Source organism: Pavona decussata, unplaced genomic scaffold, assembly GCF_977016875.1.
Source record: "Pavona decussata unplaced genomic scaffold, jaPavDecu1.1 SCAFFOLD_37, whole genome shotgun sequence".
Taxonomy (NCBI): Eukaryota; Metazoa; Cnidaria; class Anthozoa; order Scleractinia; family Agariciidae; genus Pavona; species Pavona decussata.
Window position 1 is genome coordinate 2464296 of NW_028145459.1, and position 24798 is coordinate 2489093.

A 24798-nucleotide genomic window follows, 5' to 3' on the forward strand; every position below is an offset into this window, starting at 1 on the left:
TTAATTCGGGACAAGAATAATTTTCGGCAATTAACAATAAGCCATATTACAAATGTAGGCTCCGAAAGGGGTAAAATCTTTATTTCTTCTTAGTATCTTCCGATCACTGTGACAAGAAAGTCATTCTTTGTTTAATTTGATGTAGTCAAAATATATGGTCGCTCTTTGTTTAAATCTGTTTTAAATGTAAATTGATGTAGTTAAATTGAAGTAATTTTATTAGTTTTGGGTCTACGACTGAATATTGCGTCGTGGAAATATTGAAATAAGATGCGTCTCGATCAGCGGGGTACCAGATGACAAGGAATTCTTTGAACATGTTGTATAACTTTAGTATTTCATTACAGCTTTTTCGTATCTGTGTTTTTCATTAAGAGAAATTCAACCAGTAAGCAACCGAATATTTAAACCATGAATTAATTCTTTTCAAATGATAATATTGCACCTTGTTTGATTTGCTGCCCATGGGCAACAATCAAAAAGTTGATAATGCCTATTTAACTTTTTAACAACTTGTATCTTGTCCTAAATTATGATTTTGCTAAAAATCCTGGTTGGTTTCGCGTCTTTTCTCACGAGCCGGATTCCGATCTAAGCGAGGGTCCTTAAATAGCCCTTTGTGAGACAGAAGAGCTCTCTCCAGATTCCATGCATGATTACGTCTTTTTTGGAAATACAAACATTCGTAATAACTTCTCAAAGGGTTTGTATCTCTCTTAAATAAACAACTGATTAAAAATGAAATAGTTTATAAGAAATATAAACACTCTAAGACAGGATTGAAAGTTTTTTTCACACGAAGGCACGCAAAAAAGATCAAGCCGTCATCAACACAGTTGTATTTCCGGCGTTATTTTATGGGTTAAATTTAGTGTGACATGTTGGCCCAAGGCCGGCAGATGATAGCACGTTAAACTAATATTGTGATGTTGTCTGGGTGAACAGCGAAATTGCATCTGCCTTTGAAGTATCTATCACAATGCCCCGGCGACGTAAAATTGTCGTTTTTGAAGACATGTTTGGCTAGCGACAGCTTCAATCTATTATGCAAGACACTGATAGGCGTTTGTATTCTACGCATATCATGAATTTTAAGTTATGGAAATTTAAAAGAATAGCGTGAAAGCCACAAGCACAACAAGACGTATTCAGCTATATTCACCTGGCGAGTCGGCCAAGTAGCAAACGGCGGGGGAATCGACGTTCGTCCATTTTGAAATCCGAACCTTTAACGTGCGCGTACACAAGATCATGTGTTGTTTTTGAACGATTGCTGGCTGTGGCAGGTCTTCGATGCATCAAAACATTGACTCAAAACTCCGGAGTAAAGCAAGATGGTTTTGATTTATAATCTGCTATTTACAGCGCTTTTTATCGCTGTTTCTCGATCAAGCACCGTTTGCCCAGATTCGTGTAAATGTACATCCATCGACCTCAAAGTGTCTTTGAACTGCACAAGTGAAGGACTCGCTTCAATCAGGCTTAGCGAGCTGCCAATGAACACATCAACAGTGTAAGTTATATGTCAGTGGATGTTCTTTAGTGTGTTTATAGCATGTCGAAATTCATTTGTTTCAAAACATAGCACACGTGTTTTTGTAAAGGCTACAAGAGTTAATGCTTTATTTCATCAAGAGTTGTGGTGTAACAAAATCCGACGAATTGGCCCTATCGAAGTTTGAGTCAAACTGATTGACTTGTTCCATTACCTTGTTGGCCACTGTTAGTTTCACATTTTAATTCGTTTGCGCGATAATTCGTTTACGGTTCGTCTAGTTATCGAAAATATTCGCTTTCAAACAATTTCAATGTATGTATGCAGGTAGAAAATTGCTTTTCAAATTTAGACAAAATAAGGTGTGATTTTCGTATAATATCCCATAAAAATTGGAACGGGCTTGCTCGTCACTCCCTGCAATTCACATGACATTTCTAGAGTTTTCGTTCTTGGCTTGCGGTCGTCGAAAGAAAAACCAGGAATATTTAATACTGCTTTATACATCGTCTTGAGCTAAAATCAGTTGTAAATAAATTGTAATGAACGCATCATCCTCTCTCTCCTGTTTTCATATACTGGAGATTCTCGCACATTTATAGGCAGCCTTTTCTAATGGGTTTTAGGAGGACAAATTTGCAAATATAATTTCTCAGTTCTCGAGTGAATTATAACAAAAGCTACAATTATACGTAATGCGTTGGATTAAAAAAGGGAATTTTTTTTCAAAAAGGGAGAAATAAATAATACAAATAATAAAAATAATAATAACTGAATAAAAATAAATAACATCTTCTGCGAAAAGAAAAAACATGAAAGAAATCTCCCGGGCCAAAAACTGAGTTAAATATACATTAATTGGAGAGAGCATTTTGGAACTCCGACAAAGACAGATTGGTACTGATAAATAAGTTTTCCTTTTTTTGAATTCAAGTATTAATTAAAAATGCAAAGTTACCAAAAACTAACAGATGAATTTTGAAGGTATTGACAGCCCATGAGAATTTGTTTTGGCTATTTACAAAATATAACTCACCACAAACCAAATATTAAGCAGTTGAACCAACATCAACTGTGTCAACCCTCGTCATGCATTTATCAAATGTCAAAGTATGATTACTTGGCATTTATCCATCCACAGGCTTTTTTTTATCTTCATTTAATGTGTTAGCCGCTGTGCAAAATAGCAAATTATCAGTTAGGTGGCGAATACAATTCTTCTATAGGTCCTTAGTGTACTAGTAGCATTTTTGTTGGCGGTCCTTTATCATTTAAATGCACTTCACTTTGTCTAGACGCAGCAAAACCCACCATCTTTTTGCCTTTGACATTCGCCGGCAAATTAACGTTTTTTAAGCCATCAGGGTACAGTTGGGAGTTTGCCACGAGCTTCTTTTGTTCTCCAATGTCAAACCTTAACCTGTAATATGGTTTTAATACTGAGTAAACTTTTTTTAACTTTAAATCCTGGTGCTTTGGAACTGAAAATGATAAAATAATGAAGACCGATGTAAAAGGTGAACTTAACCAGGCGAGATTAAAACAAAGCAAACGTGATGTTTTTAAACTCGGAAATCTACTGAAAAAAGACGCCGAAAATGACGAACTTCCACTTGAAGTTAAGTCAATATCATGTCGGCTGCTAGTTTTTCGCGCGGGAATGGCTTAGTTTACATTGTCATGGACCAGTGCTTTAAAAGACCCCTATTGAAACTTTGAAACAGGCGTGTCACGTGCTATTGATAACAAGTCACGCACCACGCCCCATCCTAAAAGAAGTCACTCAACCAAGTTTTAGTTTGATTGACTGGCGAATCACGCGCAAGCCATTTGAGCTCAGGGCCAGAACTTTCCTGTTTTCTCTGTACTCATTACCATCTTGAACTAAATTCTAGTCTGGTTCCGATTAAATACTTGATCGGCCACAGTAGTTTCGTAGAGTACAGGTTGCACAGAATTAATCACTAATTCCGTTATAATAATAAAAGCTAATCAGATCATACCAGGGAACTTTTGTGGTGTTCTCAGCCAAGCATTTCATCTATTGAAGCTATGTTGGAGCTAAAGCCCGCGGGTGGTTTCAGATCGTTGATAATTGTCGATTTGCACTTAATTGAACGATAACGATTTCTCTTTATGTCACCGCAACAAGAAAATGGCACAATGACGTGCCAAGGGACTGGCAAAGTGTGTTCATTTTATCGGGATTTGTAACGAAGTTGTGGGAAAATCGACCAAAATCTTCGTTTTATCAGTCAGTTTGGCTGATAATTTACTCAAGTAGTGGCCTAGGTTAAGGGCTTTAACGAGGAAAATGGTTTGTTCGAGATAGCTTAATCAAAGAAAATGACAATGGCAGATAGAAATGCATGATTATCAGTTAATAGTAAATGTCACGTGATTAGACTTATGCGTAAAGGCAAAGAAATACATCAAGATTTTTAAACAGGGAAAATTTTGTCCTCTTCTAGGCAGTCAAACCTAAGATGTTGTGGACCATTCATATATTTCGAACACCCTTCAAACACAGGCCTTTTAGAATTTACAAAAGTGATAAGAGACAACGTAGATGCCACAATCAATCAAGTAGCAAATGTTATAACAACCTGTTGAGATACTTATCGTCTTTCCCAATGGAATTTAGTAGGGCATGAAGGACTTTATCTATCTTTATCTCTTTTGTATTCAATTTCAGTCGAGTGATGGAATTTTTCGTTAGATCGGTGCGGATTTTAATTTTAAGCTCTTGGATTGTGTTCGTTATATGCAGTTTTTTTTTGCTGTATTTACTCTTTTACTTTTTTGCTATAACTGGTCAAGCTGAAGCAAATTGTTCGATATGCTGGTGAGATCGTTATAAAGGGGTCCGTTATATTCGGGGTCCACTGTAGTCTTAAAGAGAGACCACTGGAAATAATACGACAAATTATTTAGAGTGTAGAAATTAGTAAAAATTCGACTCATGATATATGTTCAATCTTTAATGATTAAAATATCACTGCTGCAGTCACTGACCAGTCTTTTCTCAAAGGGAATGCCTCTAAGCTAACTAGGACAGTTATTTTTTACAAACAGACCAATCCGCTAGAATGGTTCAAGCTAAATTTTTCAGCCTGCGAGAACAAACGCCTCCGCAAATGGCGTCTGCTAAATTTGTAGGCAAATTGAATTTTTTCTACGTTTAGTTTCGTTAACTTTATTATACTAAACTGAAGCTTTTAGGAAGTTGGTGGCCTTAACGAAGTACTAAATTGGTGGCCTTAACGAAGTACTAAATTGTTTAACTGTACTGCTCTCTACATGCCCGAACCATTCTAGAGAGACTGTCAGACACATTCATGTGTATGGAAATTTTCGGGCGGGTTTTCTTTAAATTGTTCGTAAATCATTGAAGTGGATTTCTTTATCAGCGGGTTTTGCTCGTAAATTAAAGAAAGAAAAACACCATGCTATTTTCATGATATTCACATATTAAGTTAAAAGCTAATGATATTTCTTGGATAAGCCGGGGGTTAGTTTCTAAAGACACTGTAGGGCTGCGTCAGTGGGGAGTGGAAACGAATGTTTGGTTTTATCAATGGAGTTTATTAAGGTACAGTTGGTCACCGTAAAGAGACTCGAGTGCTTTTTCATTCATAGTAATATTTCTATACACTTTTTTTTAATTTCTGCGGCTTTAGTCCCTATTCACCGACGCACATTGTCGATACTTGCTTGTGGTTTTGCAAAATTGCCAGCGGCCTTTGTTAACTCAGAATATTCGAATATTTTCAATTGTGCTTGAAGAACGTAGAGGCTTTGTGGTTAGGATGCAATATTTCAAATTTGGAAGACTATTAAGACCTTTTCAACCTTTCGTTCTTCTGATGTTCCTTTACTTTCAGCAATGTGATACCAGTTTCGTGATCCATTGTTTTATCTAACATCATTTCAAAGCCACACAAGAAGGCAATGTGTATCTATGGCTGCGGGCTGTTTCCATTCTACACATAAAGACGAAGTAACTAGATGGTAGATGATTAAAGTCTCGAAAACAAAAAACGCCCTCAGCATGCTAAACACTCTATGTTTCTTAACTGAAGTTGCTGTTCATCCATTTGTTTCCCGTGAGGTAGAATATCTTGTAATATTTTACCTGGTACAAAAAAATGTCATAATGGCATTGAAGCGTTTCAACAACAAGCTTCATTTTACTGATCGAGTCTCAACGCTGCTACCCTTATCAGTTCAGTATACGACACCAGGACAGGAAAGACATCGAGTCTGTTCTCGTAGCATATAAGTAAAGTCTTAGGTTCGACTCCTGATAGGAGCACTCGGATTTTTTTCCGAGTATGCCTGTGTCACTTACTGAATAATACGGCATCATTCCCATATAGTAAGTAGTTTGTAAGACACGACGGTATAACTAAGTGCAGCATTTTTATTTACAAGTGATTGCAATGTGGCCATTTATGGCCTAAGGATGTTTGGTGTTATCAAATGAGTTGCTAAGGCAAATCAGGGCCACCTTCAAGAGATAAAAAGCTGATGCTTCGAGTGTTAGCCCTTCCGATACACTCTGACGAAGGACCACGGAGAGCTAGCGCTCGAAACGCCAACTTTTTTGGTGGCTAATGTACCTTTTGAACTTCAGCGGTGAAAACCAAACATTCGTGGTCACTCCTCCACCGACGAAGCACCACAGTTTCGTTTAAAACACTATCCCCTTCAACATTTATGGCCAAAGATGTTTAATATTCAGTGTCAGTAACAATTCACACTGAAAAACGTCATTTTTGTTAATTCTCACTATTTCATCTTAAGGTTTCTCAAACTCGTACCCAGAGTCCTCAGGCTTTTTGGTCAGCGGGAGGGCGCCAGGAGAGACTCTGGAGAATTCGAAAACAAATTACATTTTTTGATTCGCTGCGCCGTAAAAGTTTGCATTGTCATAAGTTTTACCACAGAAATCCTGCGGTAATGCAATTCCAGTTCCTCAGAGTCTCTCCTGGGGACAAACCGCTGGCCAAAGAGCCTGAGGACTTTCGTACGAGATTGAAGGTTGCTTAAAAATGTTTATTATTTCACTGTACTGTCATTGAACGCTTTTATTTTTTAGGTTTTCATCCATGCCAGTTGTGTGTCGTATATCAAAACGATTCTGAAAATAACTCAACCAACGTGGCCTGTTTATTTCTTTCCAATAGGGACTTCAGGGGAAATCCTTTGAAATGTGACTGCGAATTTTATCGATTCTGGAAAACCCTCACAGAGAAAGGGATTGAGATAAGAGGAAAATGCTCTGACTTGTCTGGTGATCTAAGTGGTACTTCATTTCCAGATCTCAAAGAGGAATCTTTTGCTTGTGGTAAGAACGCTACATTTCGTTCATGACATTGTTAATTACTTAATATCTAGTTTTTGTGCATGAATCTCTTTCCTACTTGATGTCTTTGAGGTAATTTTTTGTGAACAGCTTTACGTTATACATAACGTGTGACATTCTGATCCAGTAATACCACTAGCTATTCTCTGCGCGAAGGTACTTTTCCTTAGCATTTTGTTGCTGTACTTGACATTCTGTTCATTACTATAGATTATTTCATTCTCCAGGCAAACCTTCAAAACCCGGCTTTAGCAGTGCTACTTTCAAGGGGTTCATTGGTATGCCATACCTCTTGAAAGCAGCAATTCAATTCTAAAACTAAAATAATCTACTTACTGATGTTCAAGTAACATTAATCTTTTAACAACAGATGGATCATCCGTTGTCAGGCAGAAATTTGCTGTTCCCAGTAAAAGCACAGAGTCCACCACAGCTGGGGCCATTGTACTTTCCAGTTCACCAGTGGTTTCAGAAAGGAAGCCTTCTGTGGTGTCAGAATTTGTAAGTAAAGGAGCGATTGAATCTTCAAAGTCTATTTATGTAACGGCATCATCTCAACACGTCCCTGTTGAGACGTCATCTCAAGCCGCCTCTGTGGTGACGTCATCCCAAGCCATCCCTGCACTGACGTCATATCAAGTTGTCCCTGCACTAACATCATCTCAAGCCGTTCCTCCACTGACGTCATCTCAAGTTGTCCCTGCATTAACGTCATCTCAAGTCGTTGCTGCCCTGACGTCATCTCAAGTTGTCCCTGCACCAACGTCATCTCAAGCCGTTTCTCCACTGACGTCATCACCAGCCGTTGCTGCCCCGACGTCATCTCAAGTTGTCCCTGCACTAATGTCATCTCAAGCTGCACTTGCACTGACGTCGTCTCAAGTTGTCCCTGCACTAACATCATCTCAAGCCGTTCCTCCACTGACATCATCTCAAGTTGTCCCTGCATTAACGTCATCTCACGTCGTTGCTGCCCTTACGTCATCTCAAGTTGTCCCTGCACCAACGTCATCTCAAGCCGTTCCTCCACTGACGTCATCACCAGCCGTTGCTACCCCGACGTCATCTCAAGTTGTCCCTGCACTAACGTCATCTCAAGCTGTACTTGCACTGACGTCATCTCAAGTTGTCCCTGCACTAACGTCATCTCAAGTCGTTGCTGTCCTGACGTCATCTCAAGTTGTCCCTGCACTAACCTCATCTCAAGCTGTACTTGCACTGACGTCATCTCAAGTTGTCCCTGCACTAACGTCATCTCAAGTCGTTGCTGCACTGACGTCATCTCAAGTTGTCCCTGCACTAACGTCATCTCAAGCTGTACTTGCACTGACGTCATCTCAAGTTGTCCCTGCACTAACGTCATCTCAAGTCGTTGCTGCACTGACGTCATCTCAAGTTGTCCCTGCACTAACGTCATCTCAAGTCGTTGCTGCCCTGTCGTCATCTCAAGTTGTCCCTGCACTAACGTCATCTCAAGTCGTTGCTGCCCTGACGTCATCTCAAGTTGTCCCTGCACTAACGTCATCTCAAGTCGTTGCTGCCCTGACGTCATCTCAAGTTGTCCCTGCACTAACATCATCCCAAACTGTTCCTCCACTGACGTCATCTCAAGCCGTTGCTGCCCTGATGTCATCTCAAGTTGCCCCTGTACTGACGTCATCTCAAGCCGTTCCTCCAATGACATCATCTCCAGCTGTCCTGGAGGTGATATCATCATCTACGTCTACTGTCCTTGAGTTACTGGCGACTTCCAGCATGCGGCTTGATATCAGTTCCTCTGCTGCAACTACTCCGCCATTACATTCCCCTGGTGTTGATGTGACGTTGGCGAGCACAGCTGATGTTTCACCGACTGTTAGTGATATCTTCAATGCCTCGACTGCTGCTACAACTCCACCCATCATGCCAGGTAACATTTAGAGAATGATACAGATGGTTCTGCCTCAGAAAGGGTACAAATAGAACAAAAGAGGAGCCCATGACTGGTGATGGGCTCCTGACAAAAGTTAATAATTTGCTTGATAGAGGGATACCGCGGATAAGATAAATTAATACGATACTTACACTTAAGACAGGATAAAAATGCTGCTGGTGTGAACACGATGTTATAAGCTCATTAAGTACTTTTGCTTCAATCACAATTTGGATAGATATGTTCACGCAAAGCGTTCAATTTCTGTTAAATCCGTCCTTTAAATGCGGATTGTTGTTTGTTGTCGTAACTTTTACATTCCGATTTCACATTCTGCATCAGTTTTTATTTGTATATTATTGTGGTGGTTTCTCTAAAATCACAGAAAATTTTAATAATTCAATATTGAAGAACGTTTGAACGCATTACACACATTCCGAGTTTTAGTTTTATTTATTGTTGTAGTTTAAATACTCTTAAAAACTGAAGAAGTCAAACAGATCAGAGCACTGTCTAGGCTCGATTAGCAGCCGCTGTTCCAGCGCCGAAAATCGAGCCTAAGCACTGTCGAAATGATGATGAATTATATGAAATGGTAGAAATTTAATTTCTGTAAATTCATTAAAACATCTGTTCGTAAAATTGTTTACTCTCTATTATTTCTTTGTTTTGTTTCCAGGATCACCAGTTATCACAACGTTTGATGCACCGAAAGTAGTAGGCCTTAATAGCATGGTACAAGCCAAATGTGTCGCCACAGGCAACCCACCACCTAAAGTCCACTTAACTTTCAACGATCAGCCTGTAGATACGGTAGATGGTGTGACTGTGACATCACGTGACTCAGAAAGTGAGATCAAATTCAAGGCTGTGAAAAATTCGGAAATATATTGTGAAGCTACGAATGAGCTTGGACGGGACAAACGCAAACTGAAGATATCTGTGAATCGTATGTAGAAACTTGCACTTTATGACGTTGGTTTTAACAGTATCTACGTTCGGTAGCTGTGTAGGCACTCAACTAAACACATCATCAGTCAATAGATTTCTGTATTAAGAGTGAAAGCCACTTAAAGGGGAAGTATCACGAAAATCTGATGTCATTTCAAAACCCAAAAATGTTAGTCTGACAACAGAAACGAAAAAAAAGATAATTGTCTAGTTTTGTTATAAATTATCACCCCAGTGCAATAAGACTGTCGATTAGTGCCTCTGGCCAGAAACAGAGTAGGTTGGAGTGATTGAAACTTGAAATATGTTAGGCTAATGTTTTTCAAGTTTTCGTATTTTTGTTTCCAAAATGCGCTAGAACAGCGTACGAAATGTTCCTGTCAAGAATTAAGTTGATTTCTCTCCTCTCGTTGTTCTAGAATTATTTTGTAGCAAAGTGAATTAAGCCTTATTTCACAACTTTTAACAAAGGGGGTCAAAAACCCCATGATACTTCCCCTTTAAGATTATGATCCTTGATCTTTTTATTCTACCCTTATGCCAACGCAATCATAATAATAATGATTAACACTTTTTTCATCAGAGACCTAAAACCCACTCTTAACGTGCAAAACGACTCTATTCGCGCAAAAGTATTTATTTAATTAGCCTTAAACACTATATGCTAATTTATTGTTACACCTTGCCGCAGACTCTGTAATTTTTTATTTCTCCTTGACAATGGCGTCATGAAGACACCGAAACGTCGGTTTTTATCGTTAATTTTTGCATGTCTCTGATTAACACTTTTTTTTTTGTTTTTTGTTTTCTGGATAACTTTTGCGTCTTTTGCGTTTAGCGAACGTACAATTCGCCTGTTACTAAGGTAGTTGGTGGTAAAATCTCTCTTAGAAAATGGGGCAAGGTATACGATGCTCAGAGTGAGATTAATTAATGAAGAGTTCAATGACAACATGAAGAACAAAGATTCCAAAGAATTCCAGGACCTCGCTGAAAAGATCACTTCACAGGTAAGTCGTTGAAATATTTCAACGAGTGAATATAAATAGCCTTAAACGACTATGAAAGAGAGAACTTGTACAAACATTCGATTGAGTTAATGAAAACTTGGAAGTCATTTTTCCCCGATTTTCCCCAAGCTCACTTCTATATCTGTGTGTGGCTCTGCGTGCGAATTCATACATCATGGCTCTGACACATATTTGTAATTTAAAGGTGCGGTCCGTGTTGAGTTCCGTCTCTGCTTTTCTTGGTGTCAGCCTTGTTAAACTTCGGTAAGTAGCATTTCCCTTGGTTTCGTTTTCTACTGATAGCAGTCAAAATAGAGATTAATAACCTGTGACATTACTGGAAAGGAACAACAGACAATTCAGGTACCGTAAATGCTCGAATTATCGCCCAGCTTCAAATAAGCGCCCTACTTCGAATTAGCGTCCCTCCTAAGGCTCAAAAATTGTAATAAGCGCACCCCTTCAAATAAGTGCCCCCCCCCCCCCCCTTTTGATGGAAAAGTCTTAAGAAAGTTTCGAGTTCGCAAAAAGTAGTTTTCTATAAGGTTTTTGAATTTTTATGTTGTAGTTTGGTTTCAAATGGAGATAAAGATAGTGTCATTTTGAGGCTAAAAATTGAAAAACGAAATAAGCGCCCCCCTCTCGCCTTAGAAAATTAAATAAGCGCCCCGGGCGCTAATTCGAGCATTTACGGTATATAAATCACATATCTGTTTCTGTGATCGCCAGTGGCCTTTTAGTGTGGGTTGTTAAGAATTATTTCCTTCTTGAACATCGCTTTTGATAAAACCCTCAAAGCGTTTATTCATATACAGTCGAGTCTTGAAATTACGAACGTTGTTTTGGGACAAGAACAAGTCTCCGTATTAAAAGAGTATTAGGGGGGTTAATTTTAGCGAAATGAATGGAACGGGCCCAACTGTCCAGCTTGTCGCGAACAACAAGACTAACAGCTCTAAAACGATATTACATATTTGATACCTAATTAACGTGATAAAAGGTAAATTCTTACACGGGCCAAAGGCAGGTTTTTTTCTATATAATCTCACCGTAGTTTCTTCTTATTATGTTTGCAGGCCAGGCTCAGTCATAGCGGATATTTTAGTGAAGACATTTGAGGACAAGGATGATTCAGTAGAAAAAACTCTGAAAGCAGACATGGAGCAGGCGAAGCTGGGCGATATACCTGTGGATCGCTATAAGTACTCGTTTGAACCAGCCCAAGGTAAAAATTACTTATTAATAACCACACCATTTTGGAACTTGAGCCCAATCTCAAGAAATTTTCACCTGTTTTTACTTTATTTTAGGAAAACGTTATACGGACAACCTCGTGTTTTCCTTTTCAAGATGCTCTTTCTTTTTAACTTTTTTTATTTCTTCACATCGACATCTTATATACAGAGGATATTACAAGGCGGCGCGAAGATATGAATTTTATTTTCGAGTGGTAAAAACAATATTTTACGAAGTGCAGCGAGTGAGTAAAATAGCGTTTTTACCACTCGAAATTAAAGTTAATATCTTCAAGCCAACGTGTAATTTTCTTTTCATTATATCGACGAATCTATCGCTCGCCATTTTTCACCGACTGTTTGCACAAATAACCGTGAAAAAGCGGGAAATGACGTCATCAATTTTCTCACTAGTTAGGATATGGAAAATACGCCACTCGGGTCCCGGATGCAGTTTCATATGAATTTTACGAGTTGTGTATTTTCTAGGAAAACACTCCTGTTTAGATAATAAAAACATGTATATATGACTTAAGGGTACAGTATTTAAAACGTTTATCTTAAACATCGAATGATGATTGTTTTTAAGCCTGTCCATCTGAGTTTGAAAATGTCACGTGGAGTGATACGGCTTATGGGGAAACTGACGTCCAGCCATGTCCCAGGGGAGCTCAAGGTTTGTTGAAAGGGCTTTGTCATGATTATGGGTCAAAACTGTAAATAAATATTGAGAATATTCGTTTATGCGTGAATGTTAACAGAACCTCCCCTCAACAGAAGCGTAACAAGTGTTCTTTCGCGGACGGAAGACCCCAAGCGCAACTAACTCACGTGAGAAAAAAAAAAAAAAAAGAATGCTCGAATTGTCGTTTTCAAGTTCCAATTTATTTTTATGTTGGCCATGTAGTGGCAAACACTCTTGCTAGTAGCGAAGCAATAGGCCATTTCTGAGTTGCTTTGAACCTCATTATCAAAGCGAGGCTAAGTGCAAATCTTTGCGTATGAAAATTAGTTTTGTTTGCATGTGAATGAAAACTAATTTCATCATAAAAACTATGCACGAAGCCTCGCTTTCATAATGAGGTTCAAAGAAACTCGAGAATGGCCTATAGTTCCAGCGTACTGAGTCCCATGTGACAAAACTGTAGCCTTCTTTTTATCTTTTCATTTATACTACAGCAAAACGTTTACTATGTTTTTGGCGTCCATTGCAGTTCTACATATTTTCCGATAGTCTCTTCATTTAGGTTTGCTTATTTTTGTCTGGGCCCTTAACTCCCTTACAAAAGAGGATAAAGCGACTAAAATTTAAAAGTTTAATTTCACCTTGTCTCATTTTTGAGATTCAGTAGTGACGAACGTGTAAAAGGAATTGCGTGAAGACAAAGCCTTGGATGTTTTATTGTTTTTAGTAATAAAAGTTTGATTGTTGTTTAGGTTTCGCTAAACGGAACTGCTCCGTGGTGGGGGACTGGTACTATCCTGACTACACTAACTGTAGAAGTGACAACTTTGTTAATCTCAGAAATAAGGTAAACAGTCAAGTTTAGGGTAACTTCACCATCTGAACTTTGGCACGCAAAGCGTTGATAAGCGATAACTATTTCGGAGCTCGATCTTATCTGCCTCGTTTGCAGTTTTTCTCAGATATGCCACATGCATGACGAGCTGTAAGTAAACTCCTTGTCACGTGACTCACTGATATTTTACCCCTCACGCTCGCTATCATGAATTTAAGAGAAGATGATATTCCTTTAACTGCATTATCTAAAACAGTTAAAACATTTGTTACTTGTTAGTTATGAGGAGTTGATTAAGCTAAAAATAATTAATATGAACAAATAGATAATTTATCGCCCGTCCACGTTGCTCACGCTTGTGCATTTTGTTTGACGTTCCTTTGTAGATAGACCAATCCACGTCTGGCGAAACTGTTTCAGACGAGACAGAGAATGATATCCTGACAGGTTTACAGACCCTTTTGAACCTGACTACGCCGAACGAGGACTATGGAACTATGGCTGGCGATCTTGCCGTAAGCACAGAAATACTGGAACTATTGGTTGATTACATAACGCGGAAAAAGCAAGAGAGTGCGCACAGTAAAAAGGAAGTTGAGGTTAGGAATTTAAGCCCTTTTGAATTTTTTAATAAGAAACTTAGCTCGGTTCTTTTGTTCTTGAATAAGAATGTAAAGCATGAATATAAGAATGTATGAATATAAATGGTAGTGATAATTGTTGATAAATTATAGAAGATATAAAGCGATAAATTTTAGTCGCTTTTGTGAAATAAAACCTGCAACGTAAATCGTTGGTTTGTGGGAGGTAATAGGGGTGCCAATACCTGGTTTTGTGCTCTTTTCCTTGTTTGGTCTATAATTAATATGCACACAAACGTTGTATGACTGATGTTAAGTTTTGTGGATATTTTTTGCCTTCAATAGCATGTGCTCAAAGCGGCTAGCAATGTCCTCCATCTGAACAACGAACAGGAGTTCATAATTGCTCAAAAGGTGATTACTACAAAAAATATTAGCATCAGCTAATCTTATGAGCTATTCCTGTAGTCATATAAATTTCTATTGACGGGTTGGGTGGGTGATATGGGATTAACAATGAACTGATAGCGACCGTCTGATTGATTTTCCTCTCACGAACAGACGTTTGATCTGAGGAGCGCGCCATTCACACTAATTAGGAAATTTTTGAACTCCACAACGCATGAAATTTTTCCGACCATACGGGCGTTTTCGCCATCCACACAATTCTAGAACATTTTTTTTGTTTTGACCTTCGGTCTTCTGTCCACACTAAAAATGGCATGATTGGTCTCCAAAAACGGGTTGACAAATAACGTTTTCCTGTTTGCACCAATCCATGTAGGAGAGCATTTTTGAAATCTTCAGTCGTTAGAGCCCGAAAGTTGTAAAGGAAAAAAAATTCCATTTCGAAATATTTCCGGAGTACTGTTAATGGGATTTTATTCCCTTAGTTGTCTTCCCACGAGGCGTAAAGTATGTGAAGTGAAATTCCGACTGCATTATCAGGTTCAGTTCAAGGTAAAAAATCTCTAACATTTCAGTTATAATTGTGTTCACAGTTGATACAGACGGCATCAAAATTCATCCTGGCCTTGGAAAGATATGGTCTCCAAGCTGCTAGGATTACCACATACCCAGGAGACAGGAATTTAGCAATAATAAAAGCCGAGAATGTGGGTGAGTAGTGAACGAGTGAACTGTAGTTCTCACCTGTCAGATGAAATTGTTCATTTACCTGAATATATAATAGATGGGGGAGTAGCCTAAACGCGAGAACAGTAGATATTTTCCAGCTGGGGGTATTAAAGTGAAAACGTCAGCTCTACAATAAGAATGGAATAAAACGAGCAGGATAAAACAGCCGAAGTTAGAGAGTGTAGGCAGTGTTCGTTCTGAATATGATGTTGAACTATGTGAGGCGCCAAAGTGTATGGTTTTTGAACCGTTTAGATCTGAAACAGGGTATACATATTTTAAAAACATTTTGGTCTGAAAGTTTAATAAAGGATATGGAGTTAAAAAACAATCCGAGAAGTACCCCCGGAATGGCAACCCATGCAGTTGATGTAAACGAAGCAATGTAGGTTTGCAGATTTATCGAAACCGATCAGTAGACAGACGATATAATTATATCTACGTATGCTTCTGAATTGCTTGTGGGGATGTATAACAATTCAGGCCAACTTTGTTTCATCATCAAAAGCCGCAACAGTAACGGCTTTGTAGAAGACGCATGAAAAGAACAAGACCTTTTTCAGTTTTATTTTTACCACTGGTTAATTCATTCGTTTGTTAGATTTGTTCAATTGAATGGTTTTGTAGATATCGTAAATTCACAGAACTTCAGTTGCAGTATATTGTTTTGAATGCATTGTGTTTAAAATAGATGTGTGCAATTCCCTCTACGTATACCCCGTGGTAAATCTGTAACTGGTAACCTGTGACCTCGCTGGTCTCACTATAGGGACTTATGAATCTCTGTTCGTGCAATTTGGTAGAAAGTTATAAATTATGTATTGGATACTGTTAGAGCGGTTTTCAATTGAGTGTGGAAAGTAACGTCGTGTTTGCTTTGGTTTTACATTACTACGCTCTGTGATTGGTTAACGAAACTCGCGCCACTTTCTCAACCAATGGGAATCCAAACCAAAACCAATCGTGTTTTCGCCGCACGCTTTTGCCCGCGCTTGGCGCCGGTTACATGTATTTGCTTCGAATTCTGATTGGCTCGTTGTATTGTTCCCATCTGTTGCGATTGGCCAACGCAATCACTTTGGTTTTAGTTTTATGACACATAATTGGAAACCGCTCTATAAGTTTGAATTTAAACCGTCATCTTTTCCATGTATGCAGTTATGGGAGCCGGCCGAGCCGATCCACAGACTGTATCCGAAGACGTCATATTTCCAAACTACCGCTGGCCCGAGCTACATGAGGTGGAAAAGAAATGGAATGCCACTACGTTTGTGGTGCTACAACAAGAGATGATCAAGTCCATGGATGTCGGTACGCTCACTAGACGACTGTAAAACAGTTTAGTAAAATCTTCGTACGCCCATAGTCTGATCCTGATGAGAAATTATTTAGTCTGGTCACAGAGTTCTTTACCTCGTGTAGATGGAGTTTGATGGACCCGAGGAACTTTGCCCCACAGACGGCTTTACGCAACACTGTATTTTAAAATGTGAATTACATACCAAGAAATAGTTTTAAGATCTGTAAAACATTTGGTTAAGGTCGCTTTACTTTTTCTTGTTCTCAAGGAAAGAATAATGGAATCCGAATTGCTGGCTTTTTGTACAGAACACTTACAAGAATTCTTTCTTTTGAAAGGTATGTGTGATAAAATACATATTTTAGGGGCTTAGAGACTTTGATACTATAACAACTGTTTATCGATATTTAATTATGACTAATTTTCGCGTCCGTTTTATATTCAGTCGTGGTGTAGTTTGTTAAAGCCTGTTAACGTCTCTGCATGATTTGAACCTCTATCATCCGCTCGACATGTTTGACAGCTTTTCGTCTCTTTGAACAGATAGTTGTTTTGCGGTAGGAAATTTCACTGAGGTTACCCTCAGCAGGGGCAAAAGATGTGCCACATCTCTTTTGAACGCATGTTTAGTTCAATAATATGCCATGTAATCATCATCATCATCATCATCATCATCATGATCATCATCATCATCATCATCATCATGATCATCATCATCATCATCATCATCATCATCATCATCATCATCATCATCATCATCATTATCATCATCATTTCATTAAATGATCTTTCTAGGAGCCGTGTGAAAAAGCTAAACTAAACTAAACTAAACACAGATGAAACAACACTAATTACAATAAGTGAAAACTTAGTGAAAAATTATGCTAGGTTCAATAAAAACGTACGCTAACCAGTTAAGAGAGAACGACTTAAATACCTAGTAAGTTTGTGCCGTTTTGTTTTTGCAGTGCATATAGCGACAAGGGCCTCGCGTTTGAAATCAACTCAGCTGTGATATCCATAGCCATGGACCCTAAGCCAGCTGAAAAATTAGATAATCCTGTCATCATTGCCTCTAGAAACCTTCAAGAAGTTGATGTAAGTGTTATTTGTGATTTATTCTGTGCATTTAGTGAATAATAGGGGAAAGCAGCAAAACTGCCCAAGGTCAAACTGGATTTGCACGCCGTAATTTTTATTTTTTAGGTGCCTCGACATTTAATTCTTTACCTTTAAGTCTGAGAAGCATTAATTCTAGATTTTTATTCAGGAAAGCCTTGGACGATTTTTATCTGTAAATTTTTACTGTAGTTCTAAATTAGTGCATGTTTTGCTTTTACATATCAGTTCTTAATTACTCTTATTTGTAAGTTTTTAATTCTTAGTCAACAGGACCCCGTTGATAAAAGTATTCTATACTGAAGGGTTATCCTGGATAAATATTCGATTATTATTATTATTATTATTATTATTATTATTATTTATTATTATTACTCTTGTACACTGGGGTTAATTATTCATTAGCTTTTAGCGGTCAAGCATTAAGTTGTTAGTCTTGAATCAAATAATCCATAAATTAACTCTCAACTCAGACGGACTGTTTAGAACTGTCATGATAGCTTCTTCTTTTCTGTCAACAATTGTTCAAATGTTCAGTTTAAGAGATTAGAACTAACACAAATATAAATGCGATGTGTAAATGTAAGTAACTGATGAAAGCCTTTAAAAACCGAGATAAAAATTGAATTAAAAGAAATCGTGAAATGAGTTGCTGCAGGTATTAATCAAATCAAAACTCGACCGTTAAACAAAAAAACCTGCATTGAGATTGAGATCTTCCTTACAAAGATTTTTTCATTGCCCCCTGCCTGGTTAAATCTGAGACGGTAACTTCCCGTTTATTAAAGTAATTGGTCTTTCTCAATGTTGTAACATTATAATGATTCCCATTTATTAGTTTTTTATTTTAATCTTCAGCTCGATGGTGATGAACCAATTTGTGCGTTCTGGGATTTTAACATGTAAGTGAAACAGTGAAACAACCTGCTTTGAACGCCGCAATCCTCTCTTACACTCCAGATATTTCTGTTTCTACATTGATTAACAATACTACTAGCATCAGAATGATACAACAGTTTGAGTCTTATTTTTTTACAACCAGTGAAAAATAGACGATTTTATTTTGAAGTAAACTAGCTGATGTTGTAACCACGTTTTGACGTCATCTGTTTGATTTAAGGGTCCACACGTATGCCAAATAGAATGTACTTTTTTATGCACTGTTTTGATAACGGCTATCCCGGGCAAAGGTAGCTACAAAACTAAAAATATTTTGTCCGGAGATTGAGAGGGCAAATTTGGATTTTGTTACACGGTTAACGACCTTCAACTAGAAAGTACGCCTATTGGCTAATGCAAGGCTTACAAACCTTGTGATTGGCTAACAACCTGTCACCTTAATTTGTGCGAAATTTTAATAGGAAGAATTACGAGACCTTTATGAGCCTTACGACGTCATTTGTGAGTCGGTACTTTAATCACAAACTCCTCTAGACCAATCAAAGAGCGGGTTTACACTGCCCATTGTATAATAAACCATCATAATCACGTTTTTTGTGCCATTTTCCCCAGGAATGCTCCCCACGGAGGTTGGTCTAAGGAGGGATGTAATATATCATCGTTTAACAGTATGCAAACAACTTGTCAGTGTGATCACATGACAAATTTTGCAGTTTTACGCAGCAAACTTCTTCCTCCCGAACAAGGAGAGGTAAGTGGAGCTCAAAACTGGTTATCGGCTTCAGATAAAGAGAGAACAATGAAATATATACAATTATTTAACAAACGGGAATATATTTTCATATAGTTATATTCCGGCATTTATTCATCCTTCACGGGTATATTACGAACTCACAATATGACCAGCTCCCAGTTGGCTTGATAGCTCAGTTGGTAGAGCACTGCTCCGGCATCGCACAGGTCATGGGTTCGAATCCCGTTCAAGCCCGAATTTTTTTTTTAGGCTTTCTTTTCGCAACTCTTTAAGTTGCGTACCAACCGCGAGGATATTTCTTCTATTTAAAATCTACGATGTTGCCAAACATCGTTAAGTTATTAGGTTTTTAGTTGTCTTTGAACGAGGTTGCTCGTATTCTCTTATATGCTACGGCCTTTCTCACAAATTAAAAGCATGAAACTGACTATGATATCTTTTCAACTTTCTTTTTAACAGGTAGCAAGTGGATTAAAAGATTTCATTCACTGCATTTACATCGCGTGTTGGATAATAATCGCGTTTTCTGGAATCACGTTTTTGATTCTCCTAATTTTGTGTCCGTAAGTATACCTTCCATTGTAGTCCTTGGTCGTTTGTGAAGTCGTGGGTACAAATCTCGGCTTGATAAACAATCAAGTCATGTAGCCACCCTCGAATTGGTGATGCGACAGGCGAAAAAATGGCAAGAAAAAAGTCGCCAGAATTGACATTTTCGCGACAAAATCGCAGAGATAGTCGCTCGTGTAGCCAACCTGCAACGTTTTGCCCGCGCTTGTGATGCGACTAAAGAGTATTAAGCTCGCAAAACGCCGGTCTATCCTCGACTGAAATTTCTGTCAGAAGTTAATGGTAAAATCCTCGTTACTTTCTCCTTGCGAGCCACGGACGGACCCACGTTAACCTTTTCGTTTATTCTTTCTTCGTTTGCTTTTTATCGTTAAGAAGAAGAATGCAAATAATGGATAAAACAATATCCTCTACCAAAGGGCCGTCCGCCATGTGTGTTTATAGTGCCCAGGTCTCTTAAAGTATGCGATTCGCACGGCTTTCAATTATTCGCCAAACTCTCTAGAATTTTTAAAATCGCATCACCTGCGCGAGCAGAAAATCGCTCGTGTAGCCGCGGCTTTAAGCCGTTCGCTTAATAAAGAAAAGACTATGATATGTCATGAGCTTAGGACAAAATAAAATCCTAGTCTTCGACGAGAATCGAACCCAGAACCTTCCATCCGTACACCTGGTTGGGGGCTCTAACCAGTGAGATAATGGGAGACCAGGGAGGGGATGGGGGGTGGGGGGTACTCCCCTATATAAACTATATAGGTATGAGGGGCGCAAAGAGTATTTTAACCATGTTGGTTTGGAAGTCTGAAAATGGGTCTGGATTCTAGAAACCAGGTCATGAATTTTAGAAACCAGGTCTGGAAAAGGTTACAGAATTAAGCCTTTTGGTCAGTACGTTCAGTACAATCTCGGCCGCCTTCCTCAAGTCGACAAACGAAGTGAAAACAGATAACTTGTATTACAGAACACTACATTCCTGCGCGGGTGCTTTTTGCTTTTCAAAATTTGGAAAATTAGATTTGGGTTTTTTCCAGTTTTTGAAGTAAGGTGGTCTATAAACGGCAAGAAAAAACTTACAAACGCCTGCTGGTGCTGTACTAAACTGCTTCTTCATCCATGACATTTTTTTCAGGTGGTTGGAGCCAGATCGTACGTGGGCGATGCACATGTGTGTATGTGCTTCCATTCTGGTGACCTTCGTTTTAATCCTACTTGGCTTGGCTTCTTATAACGACTTGGTAAGTTCACGTGGCAGTGCATATTACCCGCATTATCCTGTTCATTGCCCTATAAAAAATGCTACAGAGTTATTGAAACGCCCTTCTCATACATCAATTCTATCTACATACCCATTGGGATGAAATCAAGTGAATTTTCAAAAAGAGAAACAGCTTCAATAAAATACCCTGAAGAAGAAAGGCTGATCCTTTCGAAATGTTGGAAAAATATATTTCCCTGACGGTGAAACCAACCTTGCTCTTTTTTTGCATTGTTTGTTCTACAATTTGCTTCTACAGATTGGATCCTTTTCTACAGAATCCGATGCTTTTATTTTTGTCGAGGTGGTCCTTACATAGTTACTTGGTTTTTACTGAATAATACCAATTTACCTTTTTATTAAAGACACAAGGAAAAGGAAAGAACTTTCTGACAATATTTGACTCTGTCGACAAAGTGACCTTTATATTTAGATTTTCTTTCACGTGGCCAGAGCACGTAAGACTAGTTTCGTTTCATTAATAGTAAGTTAGATCTGTTACCGTAAATATGGTTGTAAACAATACGTTTGAAGGTCAAACACATCACTTGGCGCGAAAAAACCTCACGAAATTTGTTCAGCTTTCTGATATTGTCACATGACGAGTTTAGATCACTGTTGCTGGCTTGCACGCATCGGAAAGTAGTTGACGGATTTTAGCATTATAATTAAAAGTCCCTCTCGGACGGTAGAAAAGTGGAACATTTTACTACCGTGGTGGGTCACTGTACAGGCTCTAGATTTCGTTTTTGATGCCAGTTTTGTTCTAACTTCTTTCTATTCAAAAAGTTGAAAAATTTATTAAAAGAAGACAAAAATGTAAAATTGAAATTCGTGCACCAATATACTGTTTTTTTGTTAGTTCCTTAAATTCAGTTAAAATTCAATTTTTACAAGCGGTTGTTTTCTATCCTTTAGGATTTGTGCAACCTCTACTCGTTCTTGGTTCACTATTTCTTCCTTTGCGCGTTTTCGTGGATTCTAACCGAGGCTGTTTACGTGAGAACCTGGTTCACGGAGAAAGGACCACGAAAAAAATACTGGATTGGCTATTTCTTCCTCGGGTGGGGTGAGTATTAATAGTCACAGACACGTCTTAGACAACAGTACGAGTAACCGAAAGGCAGGCTTTCATATGATCGCCAAAGATGGCTGCATCATCGACTTGAAATGCAACGATTTAGCCATCGAACGATCGAATTTACTGCAGACATTTACATTGTCCCCTCACGATGTGATTGATGACGTTCGCTCGGTTTTCGCAAAGGCGGCGTTCTTTGACGACCTTTAGCGATTATATGGAAACCAGCCTTGTAGCGTTATTCAGTTTATAATCCTTGGAAAAAACTAGCCGCCTTTCCAGAAGGGAGGGGAATACTACTCGTTCGTTTTTTACCCCACTGAGTTAAGCTCTGGCAGTACTTTATGAGCCAAGTCTCTTTTAAAGCTTTGCCTTTTTTTTTTTTCTACTATTTGAATCAAAGCTCGAACAATTTATTTATCTTCTCGCTGTTGAAGCATCTGTCAATTCCAACAGTACCCATGTCCCCCGGTCATTATTATCCGGGCATTTTTCAACATTGTCCGTCCCGGGAGTCGGCCATTAGTCTACCCCCGGGGTATTTGACGGTCACGTGATTTTCACCTCACAATACTGTCGCTTCGTTTCATTGATAAGGTCACCAACAAAGGCGTTAAATTCTTGATAGACTATGTTTGAGGAGGACAGAAATGAGATGGTGGGTCCACAGAATGAATGGTCACTGCCACCCTATTGAAATAGGACTTGTCCGAGACTTATGCCCCATTTATACCAAGGCTTAAACACATTTAAAAGTTTCTGAAACACAGTTTAAAATTGTTTCTTTCATAAAAGCTGCTTTCAGATTTTTGTCGACTACAGATTTAGTGCAAATGAAAGCATAAGTTAAAGTTTACTTGAATCTTGTGTCAAAGCCAATGGTTCAGCTTTCTGTTACCAATTTTTATTTTGTTAAACTTGGTTTAATTAAACATGTTTTGTTGGTGTGAATGGGGCTTTAAGTTTGGCGTGAATAAGCTTTTATATGTTAGAATAAAGGTATAAGCTCAGAAGCGAAAAAAAATCAACGTCTTTTTTAACTGCACCATCCGGCATTTGACCAGCTCGTTTGTCAGTTAATTTTTTTTTAATATCTGGGGGGCGGGGATGGGCACTCTTGGAATTGACTGATGCATTTTATTCAGCAATCTGATAAGAATTAACTATAAGCGGATTCAAAGTAAACGTAGTCCATAATCAATCCATTTTTATCTCTTTTTTTTTTCAAGGTTTGCCCGGCATTGCAATGTTTATTACGTGGCTGATAAAAAAACTTGTCAACTTTGAAAGCTACATGTCGTAAGTACTCTTTCGTCCACCTTCTAGTGACTTATTAAAATAAGTTTGATTCAAACTTACACAATGCAGGCAACAAGTACAGAAACAAATTTAGATTGGTGATATATCATAAAGGCAGAGAGGTAGATTTTAAAAAGATAGGCGCAAATATTTTCTATGCTTTTATTTGGATCGCACTCCCGCAAGTAAACGCAATTTTCGCTTGAAGTCTACAGTTTCTGTCCAATTCTTTGGTGCCTGTGTTTTAGCGGGTAAAATCCGTTTGATGGTAGATTCAGCGGACAGGTCTTTGCAAACTCGTTTGCTCAAGCGAACGGCTCATTATTGACACTGCATGTTATAAGAATACTTCATTTCTGTGAAAGAAAACGACGTGAGATTTTCCTTACGTTTTTTAAGTTACTGAATACTTGTATGTTGTTTTTGTTAGGTGTTGGATGTCAATAAACAATTCTCTGATTTGGGTGTTCTTTGTTCCCGCGTTAGTTTTCTTTGTGGTACGTATGTTTTCAAAAATAAACATTAAAATGCCTGGTCTCAAGGGACAGTTAAACAGTTAATTTTGTTTCCTAAGAGCAATTGATGTTAGAAAAGAAAAAAGGTACCTTGTCAAATATTTCAGCAGTATTGATCAAAACTCAGAGAAATCTCCGCCACAGTGCCCCTTTAAGTTGAATGGTTGAAATTATTTTGAATTGGTTAAAATTTATTTAATCTATGTTTGCAGGTCAGTTGCTTCTTTTTCGTGATCATTTGGAGAGGAATCACTGGGTTACCAAGACAGAAACTGAAGTCTGACTATCGTGACACACGATTCAGGTGCATGTTGAATTTAATCCAATTTAGAGCTGTTACCAAAATCACAGACATAAACAGAACATTGAACTAATCAGAAATGGAAGCAAATACATTTAACAAGCGCAAAGCACGTGCTGGTAGGGCATTATTGCATAAATGAAAAATGAGCCCGACATTTGCTAATCAATGAGCACAGATGTAGAGCGCACTGAAAGTAACTACTGAAGCAAAGCCAAATCGGTTTCCTTCGCTATCAAGAGACACGAAAAGCACGAGTTTATTTCCCGAATAATGGCGGGGTTTTTTTTCGAGCACATGTGAGTGTTTACGCCAACATTAAAAGTATGTCCTGGAGCCAGGGTAGAAGAGTTAGTCGTTGGTCGTAAGTCGTAATAATCGATGCCACATTTATCAAACACTTAAGAAATACTCAGTTGTTTGCTCACTGTGTAAAGTAATCATTCAGTATCCTCAACGCCCGTTTTTTGAACGATCAATCCCCTTACAGAACAA

General features: G+C 38.4%; 1 protein-coding gene across 3 annotated transcripts in view; it reads left to right on the forward strand.

Annotated features, from left to right (window-relative positions):
• Positions 1-873: 873 nt before the first annotated feature.
• The window catches only part of LOC146484004 (uncharacterized), a 29771-nt gene continuing 5846 nt past the window's right edge, over positions 874-24798 (forward strand). The window contains exons 1-24 of one of the 3 annotated variants that reach the window (XM_085105325.1): positions 879-1513; positions 6685-6845; positions 7234-7887; positions 8551-8772; positions 9455-9724; positions 10618-10736; positions 10942-11000; positions 11813-11961; positions 12561-12647; positions 13409-13503; positions 13878-14090; positions 14418-14486; positions 15074-15191; positions 16368-16520; positions 16778-16847; positions 17478-17607; positions 18487-18530; positions 19141-19283; positions 19746-19845; positions 20982-21087; positions 22026-22176; positions 23418-23487; positions 23918-23984; positions 24215-24306. In XM_085105325.1, coding sequence (XP_084961451.1) covers positions 1335-1513; positions 6685-6845; positions 7234-7887; positions 8551-8772; positions 9455-9724; positions 10618-10736; positions 10942-11000; positions 11813-11961; positions 12561-12647; positions 13409-13503; positions 13878-14090; positions 14418-14486; positions 15074-15191; positions 16368-16520; positions 16778-16847; positions 17478-17607; positions 18487-18530; positions 19141-19283; positions 19746-19845; positions 20982-21087; positions 22026-22176; positions 23418-23487; positions 23918-23984; positions 24215-24306 — 3521 coding nt within the window. In that variant the 5' untranslated portion in view covers positions 879-1334. Of the gene's footprint in view, positions 1514-6684; positions 6846-7233; positions 8773-9454; positions 9725-10617; positions 10737-10941; positions 11001-11812; positions 11962-12560; positions 12648-13408; positions 13504-13877; positions 14091-14417; positions 14487-15073; positions 15192-16367; positions 16521-16777; positions 16848-17477; positions 17608-18486; positions 18531-19140; positions 19284-19745; positions 19846-20981; positions 21088-22025; positions 22177-23417; positions 23488-23917; positions 23985-24214; positions 24307-24798 lie in introns of all 3 variants that reach the window. The other 2 variants (XM_085105323.1, XM_085105324.1) reach the window with 2 other exon arrangements.